Below are 19156 nucleotides of genomic sequence, written 5' to 3'. Positions count from 1 at the left end.
ACCACAAATTTCTATGTTTTTTTTCAATTTCTTTACATTACCAGCGTATAGATCATCAGTAACGTAATGTCTTTTGAACGCCCCAAAGTCGAAGACACCGAAGACGATCTTCTTGAATTCCAGCGACAATTTTTAGAAAGCGGCATAAAACCAGCAGTCGAAGTGGTTAGAAAGCGTAAACCTGTAAGCGATGTGGGGGAAACGGTGAATTCATCACAAACAGCGGAGAGAGACATCATAAAAATGGATGTGGATTCACCAAAGAAAACAAAACTCGACGAGTCCGCGGCAAATGACAATGTCGACGACGTGAGTGAAGAAATGGACTTGAAAGACACGCATATTACTTCCGTTTTGACGAAAATTATGGAAAGAAATACGAATAATGTACCTATCACTTTCCCACAGTCAAGGACGAACGCTTTCCCTACGGTCCATCATCGTTCAATCACAAAGTTAGAAGGAAAAAAGCAATCAAAAAAGAGTATTTTCGCTCTTCAATTCAAGAAGAAGTCAGATCAAGAATATGGCCTGAACACTGAACAATCATGTGAGAATAGTATCATCGAGTCCTGTGGTTTTCGACCGTTACCGAGCACAATACCTATGGAAAGTCTTACCAAGTTATACCCCTCATCGGCAATTGTGTCGGGGTCTGGACTGTCCGGTGGCGATCAATTGGCAGAGAGTAAGAAAATCCATGAAGAAAACTTGGAAAGATTGTCGGCAATGTCAGAATCTGACGCTTTAACTGAAAGAAATAAGCTACTTGAAGAAATGAGTCCGGATATCATTGACTTTTTGAGGAGAAAAAAGTCCACCGCGAAAAACGATTCACGTCGACAGATTGGAAACGACACATTGACATTGAAGAAAGATGACAAAGCGGAACATAAACCAAGTGGTAGGCTTACCTCTGAAACTGTATTCGTGTCTCTTAGATTAATTCGTCAGTTTTCAATTTTCTTCAGAAATTCAGCCTGAATTTCCAACGCAAAGCTACCTTAACATGGATGTTGTGGAACCAGAGAAACTCGCATGGACCGAAGAAATTCCAAAAAGTAATTTCAAAGAAGTAAAATCCGATCACAGGTGAATGCTTGATTACCTCGGAGTGTAAATTTATAGTTAATCATGATAAACCCAGATGCACGGAAACTGGTTCATTTTCTGTTACATCACATAAACTAAGAATACTTATATAGACTATTTGAATTTTGCAGCACAAGTAGCACCTGTGTAATATAGCATGATTTTCTGTAGTCTATGAAATCGTTCTTCATATATGGTTGGCTACCAGGGTTGTAACCAAGTCACAAGTCAATCTCACTTTTATAGTTTTGACTCGAGTCAAGTCGAGTCATTTCAATTCGCCACCGAGTCAAGTCCGAGTCCAAGTCAGCGACCATAGGGTCGAGTCCGAGTCATGGAATTATGACTCCAGTCCGAGTCCAAGTCATTGTATAGACTGCTCAGTTTCCAGTTAAAGTCTTGGTAAACCCACTTTTAATGACTCTGTTTGGTGATATCGAATGTTTCGCATTTATAATATAGGCCTACCAATTTTCCTCACTTTTAGCAGTTTCTGGTCGCATATTCAAGTACCAGTACGAACAGACGAAATCCCAATAGTGTGTTGGCTTCGGAATTACAATGAAATGTCGGTCTTGGCCGTCTGAGTCTCGAGTCAATGACTTGGTTCGAGTCATGCGCAATGACTCGAGTCCAAGTCGAGTCAATGCACAGATTGACTCGAGTCGAGTCGAGTCATTTCCGTATTTTGAAACAATGACTCGAGTCAAGTCGAGTCATCAGAAAATCGTGACTCGAGTCGGACTCGAGTCGAGTCATAACTCGAGTCATTACAACCCTGTTGGTTACGCTCCAAGTTCAATATTACAAGATCAACGATCTTTTTATAGCTTCTAAAATGTAAATTTATTAATTATTATTGTACTTTGTTTTGGTTGTCAGGTTTAATTTTGATGGAGATATAATGGATGTTGGGGAGGATGTACCTACTCATCTCGGACTTCACCACCACGGGGATGAGCCTGGGTTACCAGGATACACTCTGGATGAACTTTTCATATTATCAAGGTCGAAATTCACGCAACAGCGGGTGCTCGCCATAACTTTATTGGGAAAAATCATTGCCAAGGTGGGAGATAGGGCTGACATGTTGCCAAGCTTCAAAACAGTTTTGAGGCTGATGTGATATTCATTTAAGGCCAAAGCAGGTGAGCTTTGTGAAAAAACGGCAGAAAAATTCCTGGAACGTATTCTTGAAGCCGGGCTTCTTTTTCTTCTACGCTGGTCTCTCGACGAGCAATCGGAAACCTTGATAAAAGCCTCGGTGTTTGCCTTACATTCGCTGCTTTGTGATCCAACGAGTGAGGTAAGTTTAGGAGTAATGCTGTAAAACCTAGTGAAGTTTTGAAATATGTCTCTACCGGGGCAGCTGTTATTGCTATCTTTAAACATTTTCTATGATTATGCTTCATGATACAGGGTCTTTCCAGCCCTGCTGCGGCAAAAAGGAATACAAATCAGCCTGTAAATTTTTTTTACTTTGCACATGCACACTGACGAATATTTAAAGTGCTCTGTGGTTGAAGATCTATCGAAGTAAACATTATAGTATTAAGACAAGCACCGCAATTGGGTGTGATCTATTTGAGTGCCGTATTTTCTTAACCAGTCACATCTGTGTGTTAACTTACAGGCGGCGACTTTAATTTTTGCATGGGGTGGCGGCAGGCGCGTAGTCAGGTGGTGTCGAAACCCCCGTCCTTTTGAAACGTAAAACCCCGTCCTTTCGAAATGACCGTTATTAGCTCTGATGCCAGTATTCAGTTGCAATTCAACAAGTCGTATTATCAGTGTTACACACGGCAGCGGCCAGTTAGCGAGATTCGTCTGTGCAGTGCACATCACATCAAAGTGTGCATGCACATCACACAATGTAACGCGACGCGATCTCCCGCCGGGATGACTGCAAAATTAGGTCATTGAATGCCGCGCGCTCGGCATTCGTCACTGGAATGAGTAGTAACACCAGCGTGTACTCAGGGGTCATTAATGCGGTACCCTCAGGCCGCAGGTAGCCCGCAAGGACCAGTTGAATCGCCCGCTGGCCTGTTCTGAAAATAGATGGAGTAACAGCCCTTACCAATGAGCTTTTACATAATGAGATTGATTTATTTAGCTGTTCTTGTGTTAATCACATTAACATGTAACTTAGTTACTCTTGCCATTTACCCGCTTCAAGATTTTAGTGTTTTTTGGCTGTAACTCGTTTTGTGTTCGCAATGGAGAAAACTTTCTTAATACAGATAGAAACATCATGTTTTGGCAACTTTTGAGCTATATATCAGGACTCTACGACCAGTGGTCGCCGAGACGGGTAATTTTACCCCTCTCGCGCAGACATTGGGGGGTTGCCGGATGGAAAATCGAAGCAATCCCTAAAACCAATTTTTATTGAAGTTTTAGGTCATTTGTCGAGATTTAAGAACCCCCTTTTTTCGGATTGGAAAAAAATTCATTTTCACATATTTTAAACGCGGCTTGCGGCCCTCATCGATGCATATAATGCACATTATTAATTTGTAGAAGGTGAGCGTATATTTGGTCGTCAAATCGCGATAGGAGATGGTGTTTCTCAGAGCACGCGAGGAAATCTACGTTTCTAACGATGAGGTCGAGTTTGTACATCTAATAAGGATCGTTAGTTTGCTGAAATTAGCATCAGTGCCCTGTGCGAAATACATAGCAGTGATCTATTTTATCGAACTGTACAATTGGCCGGCAAGGTTGCACTGATGGCGAAATTGCAGGCATGCTGCAAACCCGCAATAATTACGATTACAGGATGCGCTAGTCATACCTGCACACCCAGATTCGGCAATGGCAACGAGCACAATTTGTTCGACAAGGACATAAGTTTTAATCAAAAAGATACATAAACACAAACAAGGATGACAGTCAGATTCTGTTACTGTTTGGCTAAAGTGTTTCTGCGGACGGTTCTGCGGAAGTTTCTATTTATTATATAAAAATAAATGATAAAAAATTTGAAAATTTTCTGTTCACCCCATGAAAGTGTTAGGCTGTCTATAGAAACGATGCTCGCCAAATTTGGTTCAATTCTAACCAGTGGAGGCGGAGGTATTGCCGTCGAAAATTTTTGATTTTAATAAAATAGTATTTACGGTGAGCACCACTATAATAAATAAACAAAGAATCGGTCACCGTAAATACTATTTTATTCAAATCCAAATTTTTCGACGGCAATAACTCCGCTTTCACTGGTTGGAATTGAATGAAATTTGGTGAGCATCGTTTCTATAGACAGCCTAACATTTTCATGGGGTGAACAGAAAATTTTCAAATTTTTTATTATTTATTTTTATATAATAAATAGAAACTTTCTTCTCCTGTAGCAAAGCGGTTACTGGCTGGAATTGAACTAAATTTTGTGTGTACGCTTAAATTAAGTAACCTAACAATTTTATCAAGTAGCCAGTACGATTTGAGAAAAAAAGTCATTTTTGAAGAGCCCTAAGTACAGTCGTACACTGCGTAATAATCGTACTCGCAAGTCGCAAATATTTCCGCTAATGACCGTGACGATTGTCTCCAAGGAAATATGGCTTCACTCAACAATCAACCAATTATACACGCACAATTGCAGAGCGATGTATCTATTCTATATTCTGTAATTCATTTCGTCGCTGTATATACGGTACTGATTACACACGACTTTGATTTCGAGTAACGCCAATCGCAGATAGCCAGAAATAATGGAAGTTGTGGACCTTGTTGACCCGTTGGAAAATCGTGAGGACGAACCCCCCGCCAGCTCGCATTAGTAAGAAGAGATTCGTAGAAGTGAAAAATCCGTTTAGTTCGTCATCGCCCGAACCTTATCAAAGTTTATGCGTGCGGATTAGCAGTTTTTAATCACACGAAGAGCATTTTTCCGGATCAACTAACCTTATTATCTCTGCCCAAAATGCGTCACGATTAGCGGTTTTTAATCACACGATTCTACTGATTCAGCTAACTTTATTATATCCGCCCTCAGGATGCTCTGAATCGGATATTTGTGACTGATCGCGGGTGTGAATTTCCGAGCCTGAATCCAGGTGTGAAAATCGAGCAAGATACGACTGATCATGATGCCGCACAAAAAGATATCATCGCCGGCTTGATTAGAATGAAAATACTGCTACGTTTGAGGTATTTGTTTGATGGTAAAATATCTCCTTTGACAGTGAATTGGCAAATATAATTTTATGGAGGTGATATATAGTTATATGGTTGCACAGTAGCACTTCTTGATCTTTTATGGTAATTGGTTCATGGTCTAGTAATTACTGAAGTTGGTTCTGATGACTGTATGGTTGAGCCATAGTCATACCGAGCAGTAGACTTGGGCTAGTGGATTTTTTCTGAAGACATAAATCTCTTTTTGTCGCTTGCAGTTTACCCTGGTCTTCTTTTCTGATCATGACTTTTTGCCGGCCCTATGATCCTGTCTATACCAGTTATATGCATATCTGATGTGGAAATAATATAAATAAATATTTATCACATAACTTACCATTACCACTATCCTAGCCATTTATGGATGATACCCATTTCCAGGTATATTCTCGAAGTAACGAGACCCGGGATGTTTGTGGTAGGTCAGTGCCTGGAAATTATCACCCGCATCTGCAGGCATTCCCTACAATCGGCTGTTGCGGTCTACGAATGTCCAAGGCTAATAGATTATGTCATCAATACTTTGATTCTAAGTCCAGGTAATGTATTGTAAAGCTGTATTTTAGTGACCTGTTAGCCGGCAATCACAATTCACAAAACATAATTGTATTTGTTTTAGATGGATGTCGTTGCCCACAGTCCGTTGCACTTCTTCGTACGATGTGTCTGGCGGGCAGGCACTTGTCTTCGAGATTGCTTAACGACCGCAAGACCGTGACTACTATTATATACAAGTACATTGCTGGCTGTAATGACGGCGGTAACGATAATGTGCGTTTATCCGTCGAGATCGAAGTCTGGAGATTCTGGATTGTGTTATGCTCGTACGGTCTTCTTTGTGAAAAATTCAAGTAAGTTTATCAGGGCTGAAGGTTGATTTTCATCGATATTAAGGCGTATCAATCCGTTGCTGATCTGGAGGTACCCAACTTCAATATACAATTAAATAGTAATTCATAGTGAAATTAACCCGAATATTTTCGGCTGACACTATTCAGGGGGAATCGTCAGCAAATAGCAGAGAATTGAAAACAACATTGTTAATCAAAAATCATATCACAAGTTTATGAAAATGTATCGGCATATACCGTCCTGGCTGCTGTTACGAATTCGTTCTTGTTAAAATTCTGAATTTCGAGTTTTCCATTGAAATAATTATGAACTAAAAATAAGTAGGCCTATTTGATTTTAGACTAATTGTGTTACCTATGCGGATTCAGGATTTCACATTCGCAGATAGGAGGCGCATCCAGTGTCCACCTGGCCCCGAAGATCATAACGTTGTTAGCTTCGAATTCAGGTTGAGTTGTTGCGGTGTTGCAATATCTGCTCTATTTTTACATCCCCAAATTGTCCAATTTTTAAACCAGGGTTGTAACGAAGGCTCCGAGTCACGAGTCAATCTCACTTTTATAGTTTTGACTCGAGTCAAGTCGAGTCATTTTCAACTCACCACCGTGTCAAGTCCAAGTCGTCGAGCAGAGGGTCAAGTCCGAGTCATGGTATTATGACTCGAGACCGAGTCCAAGTCAATGTGTTGACTGAGCAGTTACCGGTTAAAATCTCGTTAAACTCACTTTTTATAACTCTGTTTGGTGATTTTGAATGGTTCGCATTTATAATATACTAATTTTCCTCACTTTTTTCAGTTTCTGGTCGCATTTTTAAGTACTAGTACCAATAGACGAAATTCCTACAGGGTGGTTACTTTACTATTCTTCGAAATTACAATGAAATGTTGGTCTCGGCCGCCTGTGTCTCGAGTCATGCGCAATGACTCGAGTCCAAGTCGAGTCAATATACAGATTGACTCAAGTCGAGTCATTTATTTTGAGAAAATGACTCGAGTCATCAGAAAATCCCGACTCAAGTTGGAGTCGAGTCATTACAACCCTGTTTTAAACTAATTGATTCTCTTTGTTTTTTCAGAGAGCTATTTTCCATAATCACCAAATTCATACAATTTGTAATTGCTCGACTCCAAAACGCAGACAACGACCAGTCAACGTTGGATCTGATTCGTCGCGCTCAGCTTGTGTGCAAGTTGAGCGCGACCGTACTACTTTCGTCGAAAAGTCGGGATATGTTGGAATGGAAGGAAATAACGGCGCAAATCGAGATCATGTGTGATGTGTTGAGTAAATATTTGACGGAATCATCGAGAGGATCTATGGTAATTGTGAATTATCGCAGATTGTAGATTAAGAGCCGGTGTAAGCCATCATGTTGCTTGTGGACTTAGAGCAGTGGTTTTCAACCTTTTTGGGTTTACGGACCCCCCCTTTGGACTGTCATGGACCCCACACACACAGACAGCTTTAGTTCAAATTTAGCTCTATTATCATGCAACCGTCATCTGTCTTGTACAAATATTAACTGTAGGCTGGTGATAAACAAGAACAAAATCACCTCTCTAGAAAATGACATCATACTATTTATGTAGAAATTAGGATGACTTTTATTATTTCATAGCGAATTCTGTAGCGGACGTGTCGGTGATGGCGAATACACGTAAAACTTCCAACGACGCCTTTGGTTATTATCGCAACATATATGGCACCAATATACCGCCCAGCCTTGTCATTTCTATATCTGACGGCTCATGATTGAAGTTATTCTGCAATAGCAGTTATGGATATCACAGGAGAAACAAGGATTTCTGCCAAAAAAATTTGTCCTAATATCCGAAAAACATCTCTAAACAGTAATATGTTTGTATCGGCAATCTATTGGCAATTTGGATATTAAAAGGAGTTTGCGCTGTAGAATATTTCATCTCAAACGCCCATTCTGTTTCTGTGAGTCCTGAAGTTTTTGCAGTTATGAAGCGAAAGTACTTCGTGATTTCTCTAATTTAAAACTAAATATAAATTAGGTTATCTACCATTTTACAAATTTGAAGGTTTCGCGGACCACCTGAAAATGCTTCGTGGACCCTGGTTGAGGACGACCGACTTAGAGACTTATGCTTATATTCGATATGTTATTGGTACTTTAAGATGCATATAGGCCTGCCTATAGGTTAGATTGGATCATTATTTCATTGAAATCATTAAATATGTCCAGAGGTGGTCAACTGGTCAGTAACGAGTACTTCTACTTTTCAGAGTAATTTTTGCCTACTTGAACTTCTTTCCCAAGTCATTTTGTTTTTAAGCTACTTCCACTTCTACTTGAGCATTTTTCAGGCAAAACCGCTTGTTTTTTTATTTTTGACTTTGAAAAGTAGATCGTAGTTTTGACATATACTTGCATAAACTATTTGAGTGAAATAGCTTCCGTATCACACTAACTGAATAAATTTTGGAATATTTTGCGGATTTATAGTGTCGATCACAATTTTGCATTCACGAAGATGCATCTTGCAATTTTGGAAGCAGGCATTCCTCGATCGAATCCAATTTTTGAAGCTACTTACAGATTTTCGTTAAGGAGTTTTGTCGTTATGAACATTGAGACTTCCACTTGTAAATGGGTAGAAATCGACCATGTTAATGGAGTAGCCACACTGACTCCTTTGAGCACCTCTGAATATATGTTATATCAGTATAATGTGCAGTCCATTTTTGCACATCCCTATATTTTTAGTATCCACCGTAATCTTCAGTATAGTACTGATCAGTAGGGCGATTTATTTTACCGAAAAAGCGGAAGATTTTGACATTTTTTGACCATAATAAACTTAATTTTGACCTCATGTCTGTAAATTAGGTTTTTTCACACGTAAATATAGAAGTGTACTACTTATCTTTATTTCTGGTTGGAACTGTCTGTTCTTACAAAGTAGTTTGGCCTGAAAAACTTTTTTTACGAAATCTGGACCTATCAAGAATTCCAGTAGTTACATCATGCATTATGGTAGAGATAATTAAAATTTGCTGCAGTACAACGAAATATCCTTTTCTACATTCTCGGGTAGAAAGTGTCTGTCCTTACTAAATAGCTTGCCAAGAATGGAGAAAGACCATTCAACCGCAGCAGTTGCTGGCTGGAAACACTGAAGTTGTGCGTACTTTGCTGGTGACACACACTTCATTCTAACAATGGTGTGTACATCACAATTTTTCATCATGCGCTTCTCGATATAAGAACCAATGCCCACGCAGTCTTGCTTCAGTTAGGATATTGATGCCGCTGGGCAGCATAACACCATGTCAACCTATTTGTTTCATTTGACCGATTCATTATGAGCAGGCAATTGGCCGTCTACAACGGTAGGCCTATAAAGTAGGCTACAAGCTGTAAACTGTCGAATGATAAGTTCAACGACAGTGCAAACATCTATGATACAAACGAAATCCAGGTTGCAAAATATTTTTACCTATGTAAACAATTTTGACAATATTTTGACCTAACGCTACATTTTTGACCAAATTTTGGCTTATTTTGACATGTCACAAAAAAGCGCCCTACTGATCAGTATGGAGTTTTAAAATGATTCACCCGAAAGCAGTATAATCTTATTTTAGATCTCAGACGAGTTGAAAGTCCTGTACGGCTCGACTTTGGATTATCTTTCCTGTTACTGCAATCATTTGAGAAGCCAGACAGATCGTGACATTCAGAGTGTTACTCGGTTCACAAAGAAAATCGCTACGACAACTTTGAAACAGGCTTTTGAATACATGAAATCGATCGGGTAACAAAGTTGGAACGATAAGGTTTTGATTACTTCTCCTACAATGTGAATTTGATTTGGCAGGTATCCACGTTTGATCAAAGAAACTAGTGGAGAAACGATATCTGCCTTGCCTCGGATTTTGTCTGTGCCAAATCCGGGATGCGTGTGTGACTTTCAGCTTTTGTCGTCATATTTGCAGAGTTGTGTTGCGCTGATCAGGTAAATTTATTGAATACTGAGATTACAGTGTTGCACTCAGAAAAAACACTTCATCTTCTGTGATGATTTTGCGTACGGTAGCTGACTTTACAAATATTAATATAAGCACGAGTCTGAGCTTGTTAAAATTGCACAGAACCCGTCAGTTCTTAGTAACGAGCCCTGAATTCATGCTAATCTATGGCTTGAGTCCCCAAATATACAAGTCGTTTGTGATGTGATATTCTATATGGCTACATAATTCACTCCTCATTTGTTATACTTGCATTCTGTCGAAATATGGTGGGGACAGCATGGAGAAGTGGTGCAAGACTTGAAAAGCCTTACAAGGCTATATCTGCACCTTCTTTGTCCACTGCTATATGCACATCATGCACTCATGCTATATATATGCACAGATCGTGTGTATGTATATCATGAGTCGATGTATATGCCGGCAAAACATCAAGGACAAAAATATATAATGTCCTAACTTGTAAAATATTTGATGCTAATTGCAGTCCCAGGAACCCTGTGCTTCTGTATTTGCTGCTTGTTCGGTGTGTCAATAACACTCTTTTAGAGACGGGATATCAATGTTCAGTGCTTTCAGTTTAGATAAGTCCGTTTGTCAGCATTTCTGTGCAACTGTCTCTCATCTTGCTGAAAATTGTGAGTGGATGCTGGAATATGATATTGCGAAAATCTTCTTGCTAAAAAGTCGTACCTACTCACTCTACTGGGCCGCATTGCTGCATCTGAAAGTGGTAGGTGTATTGTATGACTTTTTTTATATATATGTATCACTTCATAGTCATGCCACGATATTATGTAAGTGTAAACATTTAAACAATATCTTGCTACTTACTCGGTCGTACAATTTATATTTTTCAGGTTGCTAACACGCCGCCGCCATCTTCTAAGCACAGCCGTTTCTTTTTCAAAGCGGCGTTTCGGTGTTTTGGCGAGCTTCTGGATGGCGATGAACATATGATGCACCACATGCTATCCAATGCTTTGTTCCACATCGATTTACTCAGGTGAGTGAGGTGCTCGGGTTACACGGATATGGATTTGCGTCGTAAATGATCCAACGCTGGCGTTGATCGCAGGTCTTTTCCGACTTTGAGTACGGTTACGAGAGATATTGAGGCCTTGGATATGTCAAAAGTGACATCATCGATGGCGCCAGCACCGTCGAAGATTTTGGAATCTGCCATTACGGCGTTGCCGTCGATTCGTGCCACATACCTTCAGAGTCTGACGATCGACGCTAAAACGCTAGAGAAATCGAAATTGAGGTGTGGATTGTTTAATATCGCAACAAAAATATGTTGTTATTGCCAAATTTATTGCACTTTAAGCTTTTCAACTGAATCTCATCTGGAATGTTAGTAAATGCGGTTAATCAAATTCGAAATATAAAAGGAATTTTGTTGTAATGACATATTAATGACTAGTAAACTGACGCATTAATGACATGACATCACATAGGTGACGGTATAACAGAGGCATATTACATTAATGCAATATCCCCAGAGTATAGAGATACTCTTTCTGGCAGCAGAGGACTGCCTGTTTGCGGGCTTATAATGGTTGATGATCCTATTAAGGTTGATCCTCTCTTTCTATGTCTAAATATCAGTTACAAAGCCTTCATCTCTCCTTTTTACTTGGTATATTGTATTTTGAGCATCTTGTGGTCGATATAGTGTACGTCCCTCCTTTTCGCATGCCCATATATGCCCAAGTCTGCCTTCTCAAACTTTAGAACCAAATGGTTAGGTATGGGCTGTGCCTCTGATATATATCTATTTTGCATCATGTCCTTGTCCAATGTAATCACTCCTAACGAGAATCTTAGCCTCCCTAGTTGAGCAACCTCAGGTGCAGTCTCTTGCACATATATTCTGTCAATGGTATTATTATGTGCCGTCTGTCCTGAGTCCAAAATCAAAGAATGTAAATACTGTTACGAGTTTTGAGAGCAGCGGCTGTGTGGACAACGACTGTGTCAAGAGTATTTGATGCTGTATTTCAGGTATTTCCACAAAGTACACGATATATCATCCTATCTGCTGCCACCCAGTCACAGCAGTTGCGTCCCAGCCGATTGGCCCTTCATTCCGTTACTGCAGTTGTATGATTACAGCTTCAATGGGTAAAGTATATCTGTTATTCGTATAACTACGCTGTTTTCGGAAAACTTTTTCTTTCTTTCTTTCGTGGGAAATCAGAAGTTTGCCGGCCGGTTGTTTGACACACACTGCCAATTGTCTCCGTTACCTCTGTTTTATTGAGCTGGTCTGCAAGGATTGTTTGGATAATGTTTCGCTGACTGCGAAGTTGGTGCGGGCTATGTGCGTGTTCATTGCAGGTAAGTTGCATCAGCTTGTTACGCGTGTGTTGCTATCAGTTTGTTGATTGACTGCACCCAATCATCTTAAACAACTGACCATACTCATAAACCGGTAACATGGCATTTGCGATGGTGTACTTGAAATGAAAATTTTGATATGGGCGAATATTTCAGCAACGGCTAGAATAAGTTTGATGTATCTGCCGAGCATGATGTCACAATGTTCAAAATAACCAAATTTTGGGGGCAAGTCTGACTTTCGCCTCAGTCGGCTGTGTTGTCACACATGAGATATATTGTGCTTTCCGAGATGCGAATCAGTATTGCAAAGACGTACTCGTGTAATGTATAGTGTACCTCCGATTAAAGCCATTGGAAAATTAATAAATTTAAATCTCATAAGTGCGGGATTAATGGCTTGTTTTTAGAAATGACTACTTGGTGATAGTCCTTCACTACTGCGTCGTTGGAATACGAATTCCCATTCAGTATTTTACTCCTGGCACTTGCGTATTCTTTTTTAGGAAATGACTTGTTCTTGGAACATCCAGTCAGAGAATGCCTGGCTTTTCTGTTTTCCCATTACTGCAAATCCTGCAGGAGAGAAGATTTGGATTTTTCAAAATCAATACCGGGCATTTCGTCGTTTTTTGATTTGTAAGGGAATTTACCGTGTATTTACAGCAGTTAACTATTCCTATTTCTCATGTCACGTCTTAATGCAGTGCAATATCTACCTTATTTACTGTTGATAGAGGAAGGCGTGGTAATTGGCTATCATGACGCGCCATGTCTCCAAAGTCTGTATCCTTCACTGAAATGAATCGTTGTGGGAAAATGATTGCGGGACTTTGTAGTGTGCAATCGAATCGGAGCCCACTTTTTGCCAGTACGCTGATAGTATCTTTCAGTTGTTGTCTCTCTGCTGTTAGTAAGTGTTAGTTTGTTGTTAGTCTATTAAATGAATCATTATCTTGCAGTTTCTTGTCGTTGCTCGAACAATACGGGAGTGTGTCGTTTGGCGATGAACTTTTCGCAGCAGCGGTATTGCTGCCTTTGCATCAGTTGCGCGGCGGAATAACGGATATAAAAAAGGCCTTGTGGTGCGACCACGTCGAGTTGATCCGCACTATGACCCTTCCCATATCGAAGGTAAGTTTTGGAATCGTCACTTTGAAATTATCCAGAAATTGCAGTATGTATTCAGCAAACTTGATTATGCTGAAGAATTCCAATTGCATGATTGATGCTGTTTGGATTGGGGAGTGGGCAGGGTAAAAATTTCGGGTGACGAATTTCTTTGGTGTTGACGTGACATCATGAATATCCATTGTGACGTAGTGAAAACGATTGGCGTCTCAATGTCAGTGTGGGATGTTTTGAGTGAGCATCGACGCTGTTCAACCTGTGTCTCCGACTCTGCCCGTTTAGTGGAAATAGTACCGGTCAAGTTTACACTCTATTACTTTTTGATCGCCATGCACCCACCTATTTCTTGTTATCTCGATTTTGCATGCACATTACTTTGCAGCTGCTGATTCCTCTATCGTGGTACCTGTATCCTGTTGAGAACGATGTATTCGTGATACGTTCGTACCTGCGAGCGCTGGCGACGGGAAATTGCAGTCGGGCACGTTGCCCCGTTCTGTACACCATCGCAGTGCATCACACGGCCGGATTTCTCTTTGACAAGAGTGTAAGTGCCTTTCGCGGCTCGCGTTACAATACAATTGGCGGCGAGTTTTGTGCTCTTGAAGACAGCCTCCGGTGCTTTAGTGAGAACAAAATTTTTCTTCACAAACAAGGAGGTGTTCAAGCTGCATACTATCTGGCTCAACTCGAGTTAACCTTTACGACAGGGGTGGCCAACCTACGGCGATAGAAAGAAATTTGTGCGGCCGGCGATACGTAATTCAATTAGTATGTGTTAGCGGCCGTCGGCATGCAAATTGAATTTACGTATTGACTCAATTTATTTACTTTAAAGTTTTCTTCGCGCCATGCGCGATTCAAAGCGACTTCATTTTAGAATTTTTATATAGTAGCGCCCTTTGAAATCTGAGCTCCACAGTACAGAACAATAAGCCCAGCCGGAAACGCACCATCATTTATAACTTGCCCTAAATTTTCGAAAAAACTTCCTCCATCAACTCTACCGGTGAAATCTGATCACATGGGCTGAATAACGAGAAGTATTTGATAGTAATATGTGATACTAAACGGATATCAATGACGAAATTATTCCGTGAATCTGAAAAAAATGTCGGGGCTTCTCGCGACCATAACGGGTACCAGTAACTATTCATATCATGACCACATTGAAAGGGTATGTAAGGTATTGGAGACAACATTTAGCAATTGAACGGGGGTGGGGATACTTTTAAAATTGTAAGACGGGTCTCACGCAACATGGCACTACAATGTGGAGTAATTTTTGCAATAGCCTCGGATCGATACCTGTCACTCGTTTTAATTGAAAACCGACTCGAATTTTTATTCGCGGCATCGGAAACTGATCGTTTGTTTTCATTCAATGTACCAACGCCGTTCAGGTCGACGTGCACCCGTCGCAAAGGCGGGAAATCTACATAGGCGTCCGCAAAATAAGGTCCGAGGACATTCGGAAACACATCCTCCATTACGACCGGCCGGCGAGCGACGATTGTGCTGTGGAAGTCGGATTCCGCTTTACCGAGAAAGCGACTGCGTCGAGATGTGCCGATTTGGAATTTCTTGGTCGTTGATGTGTGTTGTGAATATATTTCTGACAATACAATTTTTCTAATCGCTAAAATCACTACAGCCTGATCAAGGGATCTCGATGGACGGTGTATTTTCAAGGCTAGGTTCGATATTAGGGCCTATAGTACAGGGTTGTAATGACTCGAGTCATTTTCTCAAAATACGGAAATGACTCGAGTCAATCTGTGTATTGACTCGACTTGGACTCGAGTCATTGCGCATGACTCGAACCAAGTCATATGACTCGAGACTCAGACGGCCAAGACCTACATTTCATTGTAATTTCACAGAATAGTCAAGTTACTATACACTGTTGGGATTTCGTCTATCGGTACTGGTAATTCAAAACGCGACCATAAACTACTAAAAGTGAGGAAAATTAGTAATTTATAAATGCGAACCATTGGATATCACCAAACAGAGTTTAAAAAAGTGGACTTAACAAGACTTTAACTGGAAACTGAGCAGTCAACACAATGACTTGGACTCGGACTCGAGTCATAATACCATGACTCGGACTCGACCCTCTGTTCGGTGACTTGGACTCGGACTTGACTCGGTGGTGAATTCAAAATGACTCGACTTGACTCGAGTCAAAACTATAAAATTCAGATTGACTTGTGACTCGGAGCCTTAATTGTGATTTGGTTACAACCCTGCTATAGTAGGGTTGCCATACGTCCGGAATTTCCCGGACGTGTGCGGAATTTCACTGTTAAAACTGCGTCCGGGAGGAATTGCTAAAATGCTTGAATGTCCGGAATTTTGAAGGCTTGAAGTAAGCTCATAATTTTTTTTTTGTTAATCAACTCAGACAATATTATTTTTGGGCAGATTTATGCTACATGAAATTTTTCTTCGCGCTGCGGTACGCGATTTAGTATCACTTGTATTGATTTTAATATGGGGACTACCACCCTCGCAAAAACTGCGATCAAAAATAAATAAAAATAACCTTCCATTTACATAAATACGTCTAATTGTAATCGCTATTATAGTAGAACGGTATATTCCTAGAGTCTTTTTAGGCCGTTTAGATGCTTTATTTAAAGATAGTGGTTCTCAAACGTGGGTTCGTTTGACTATATTATGAGGTTCGAGAGGATGTTGAACGTAATCACCTTCCAAAATAGGCCGTACGAGTAAGCCGGGGCAAAGATAATCAGCTTATCAGATTTTGAGCTGGGCCACGGAACATTTTCAAATTGAAAATGGAGTTGCGATCTTAAAAGGTTGGAAACCGCCGGGTGTGCGGTCTTTATGTAGCTCAGTGATGCGCATCGGCATCAGTCTGATAAATAATCTTATCGGTGTGACATGAACATGATTCAACCATGTACGATTACGCTCCCTGCAATTTCGAATTCATCATTCTCCACCAGCTCTACCCCTAACTCTGATCATGTGGGCGGATAGAGGATCAAAATTATATAGTAATACATGAAAGAAACATATTATTGGCAAAATTCATTCAAACCATTTTACGATCAGATATATAGAAGCCGCATGCATATAGTAAGCCCTTAGGAGTTGCATCGATTACCCTACGGTGGGCCCAAGATCAATGTTTGTTTGGGCGGGAGGGGCTGAAAATATATGACTTCGGTCCTGGTTACAACTTACAACACACAACTGCATACTCCTGAACCGGATCGTGACCACCTCTAGTCGATATAGACAAAGCTTTGCTGGTGTGACGTCATATTGATTTGACAATGTGCTCCTTTTGGAATACGCTAGTCGGCGCCAAAGAGCGTGCGGAATTTGTGCCACAAAAATATGGTAACCCAAATAAAGGCCTAAATAAATAGATAATGTCTCGCGTTCGTTCTTGCCTAATTCGACTAGTTCTTGGATCGTGTAATTTATATCGGACGCGTGCAATATTAATCAATTAATTTGCAGATTATTTTGCCTTCTCTAATCAACTCTTGTAAGTTTTTGTATCTATCTTATGCTTCAGTTGGTGGCAATGTGATGTCCCCAAGCGGGCGGTGTGGTTTCACGTGGGAGCAGAGAGTACACGCTGGTGAGAGGCTGCTGGAGCTTGCCATTATGCCGGATCTGGGAACACATTGATCAGTAATTGTATTGTTACAAATGTCATCAGGTATAGCGCTCTGTCGACGCTAAATTAATGCAGTTGTAAAATCGCGTTGCATGCAGCAGTCACACATTCCACACTGCACAATTGCACAATGCACATGCACATACTGTCCAAACGCCGTTCTTAACTGCTCAGTGTTCACTGCTCAGTGCTCATGTTCAATTGTTCATGTGTCCATCAATATCTCGGAAACTTGAATTAGCACGCAACGTTGTTTCGAAATATATATGACTTCAATTAAGTCACATAGAATGTCTCGAGTACTTTGACTCGGTGAATCGAGTACAAGCCGAATCAATACAAAGGTTGAATAAGTTACGTAAAGCCATTTCCAATTTTCAAGTAGATAAATCGAATCATGGCGAGCCACGTGAAAATTGCGTGTTATAGTCATTGCAACCCTGTCATCGCCCAATATCCGATTGATACTGATTTTAATTATCTCAGAAGTCGTTTAAAATATTGAATGCTCAGGTAGAACAATAATCATGAATTCATCCAGAATCTCTACATCCGTCTGAATGCTCTTTTTTCACCTCTGAAACACAGTGAAAAGTTAGATGTCATAATACCGACTACGCTAGGCCTAAATCAAGCATGCTTCAATAATCAAACCAGTGAGCGGGCCGCGCGACTCCTACAACCGGAAAAAACACAATGGGAGTTGCTCCACCAACAAAAGAAAGTAAACCGATCTCCTTTTTTTGGACATCGTATTGACAGTAACAGCTGTCCTTGATCGAACCAAGTTCCCCGTCAATTTCCATAGCACCGTGTTAGCGTGACGCCAAAGCCGGAGTTGCGACGCAGACTGTTACAATGAAGCCCACATGAAAAATTCATCTGTCGACGTTTCCTATAAGGTGCGCTGAACAAATGAGCATAGCACAGGTTACGTGCCTAGTATAGCTTCCGGAGCGAGTGTTTTGCGTGAATTAAAATGCGAGGAAGCCAACACTATGGCGAAAGTATTATTGGAAGATGGTAAGTCGCCATTGTTTTAATTCTACTACACGTACGTTATTACATTAGTACATACGTATTCGTTTCATTTCTTACATTCGTGTAGAGGCCAATACCGAATGTCCACGTTTTAATGCCGGTTTGACAATTGTGCTAACATCACGTAATGTGGATATTAGTCATCTTTTGTCGTTTTACAAGTTCCGAATCATCAGTATTGATTGAGTTAGCCGACGTCGTTGAGAGAAGTAGTCAAAACACGAGGGTTTGGTTGTGGTATAAATCCGCCTGATGGATTATGTAATGTGCGGAGCAGCATCGAAATATGTAGGTCTAGCTAGGTAATCGTTAGCTGCTTTGGATATATCATCACCAGTGTTTGATTTGGTTATGGTCTCCTGATATGGCTGTGAAAACTCATTATGATACGAGTAAGTTCGAAAATTTCCTATTTTAAATAGGCCTGCCCTACGGGTCAATTGTTTCTGTAATTTCCTATTTTAAATAGGCCTGCCCTACGGGTTAATTGTTTCTGTACGGGGCTCAATGCACGCCATAAGGGTATGACCAGGTCGTGTTATTTGTGGCATTTCAGGAGCCAGATGCCAAAACTGCCAAAAATAAAAATTTGAAAATGCCAAAAATAAGCAATTTTTGGCATCTGCCAAAAATAACACAGCCTGCCAAATAGTGTATTTCGTTCATGGTGTTGTGTTAACTGGACCGCGTTACAAGCGAGAAGAGCGTTTGTGAAAGGCAGGTTTCTTAATCTGGATCCAGCCCACCCATTAGGGGTGAAAACATGGTGTCCTAAATGGTGTGGGCACAGCGAGATTGGACGGCTGACTGCATTTGGTTCACGTCATACTTTCCATTTGTCCAAAGGCAACTGCAG

The 19156-nt window shown here is 40.6% G+C and overlaps 2 protein-coding genes across 3 annotated transcripts in view; both read left to right on the top strand.

Moving 5' to 3' along the window:
* The first annotated feature begins 15 nt into the window (after positions 1-15).
* LOC145450470 (RNA polymerase II-associated protein 1-like) lies at positions 16-15246 on the top strand. Its single transcript, XM_080328991.1, has 19 exons — positions 16-904; positions 972-1092; positions 1975-2161; positions 2231-2398; positions 5090-5244; positions 5653-5810; positions 5891-6122; positions 7201-7444; positions 9741-9910; positions 9974-10111; positions 10704-10857; positions 10985-11130; positions 11203-11391; positions 12132-12251; positions 12328-12467; positions 12974-13106; positions 13430-13601; positions 13981-14145; positions 15002-15246. Exons 1-19 carry the CDS (start codon positions 67-69, stop codon positions 15191-15193), a joined length of 3822 nt encoding a protein of 1273 aa, XP_080185117.1. The 5' UTR covers positions 16-66; the 3' UTR covers positions 15194-15246.
* Positions 15247-18030: 2784 nt separating this feature from the next.
* LOC145450102 (synaptotagmin-16-like) overlaps positions 18031-19156 on the top strand; it is a 35855-nt gene continuing 34729 nt past the window's right edge. The window contains exon 1 of one of the 2 annotated variants that reach the window (XM_080328588.1): positions 18031-18282. In XM_080328588.1, the coding sequence (XP_080184714.1) occupies positions 18258-18282 (25 nt within the window). In that variant the 5' untranslated portion in view covers positions 18031-18257. Of the gene's footprint in view, positions 18283-18434; positions 18693-19156 lie in introns of those variants that run through there. The other variant, XM_080328587.1, reaches the window with a different exon arrangement.

Source organism: Botryllus schlosseri, chromosome 11, assembly GCF_051294905.1.
Source record: "Botryllus schlosseri isolate E-star chromosome 11, Bs_hap1, whole genome shotgun sequence".
NCBI classification, from domain to species: domain Eukaryota; kingdom Metazoa; phylum Chordata; class Ascidiacea; order Stolidobranchia; family Styelidae; genus Botryllus; species Botryllus schlosseri.
Note: the sequence above shows the minus strand (reverse complement) of the source record. Positions and strands in the feature narration are given on the sequence as shown.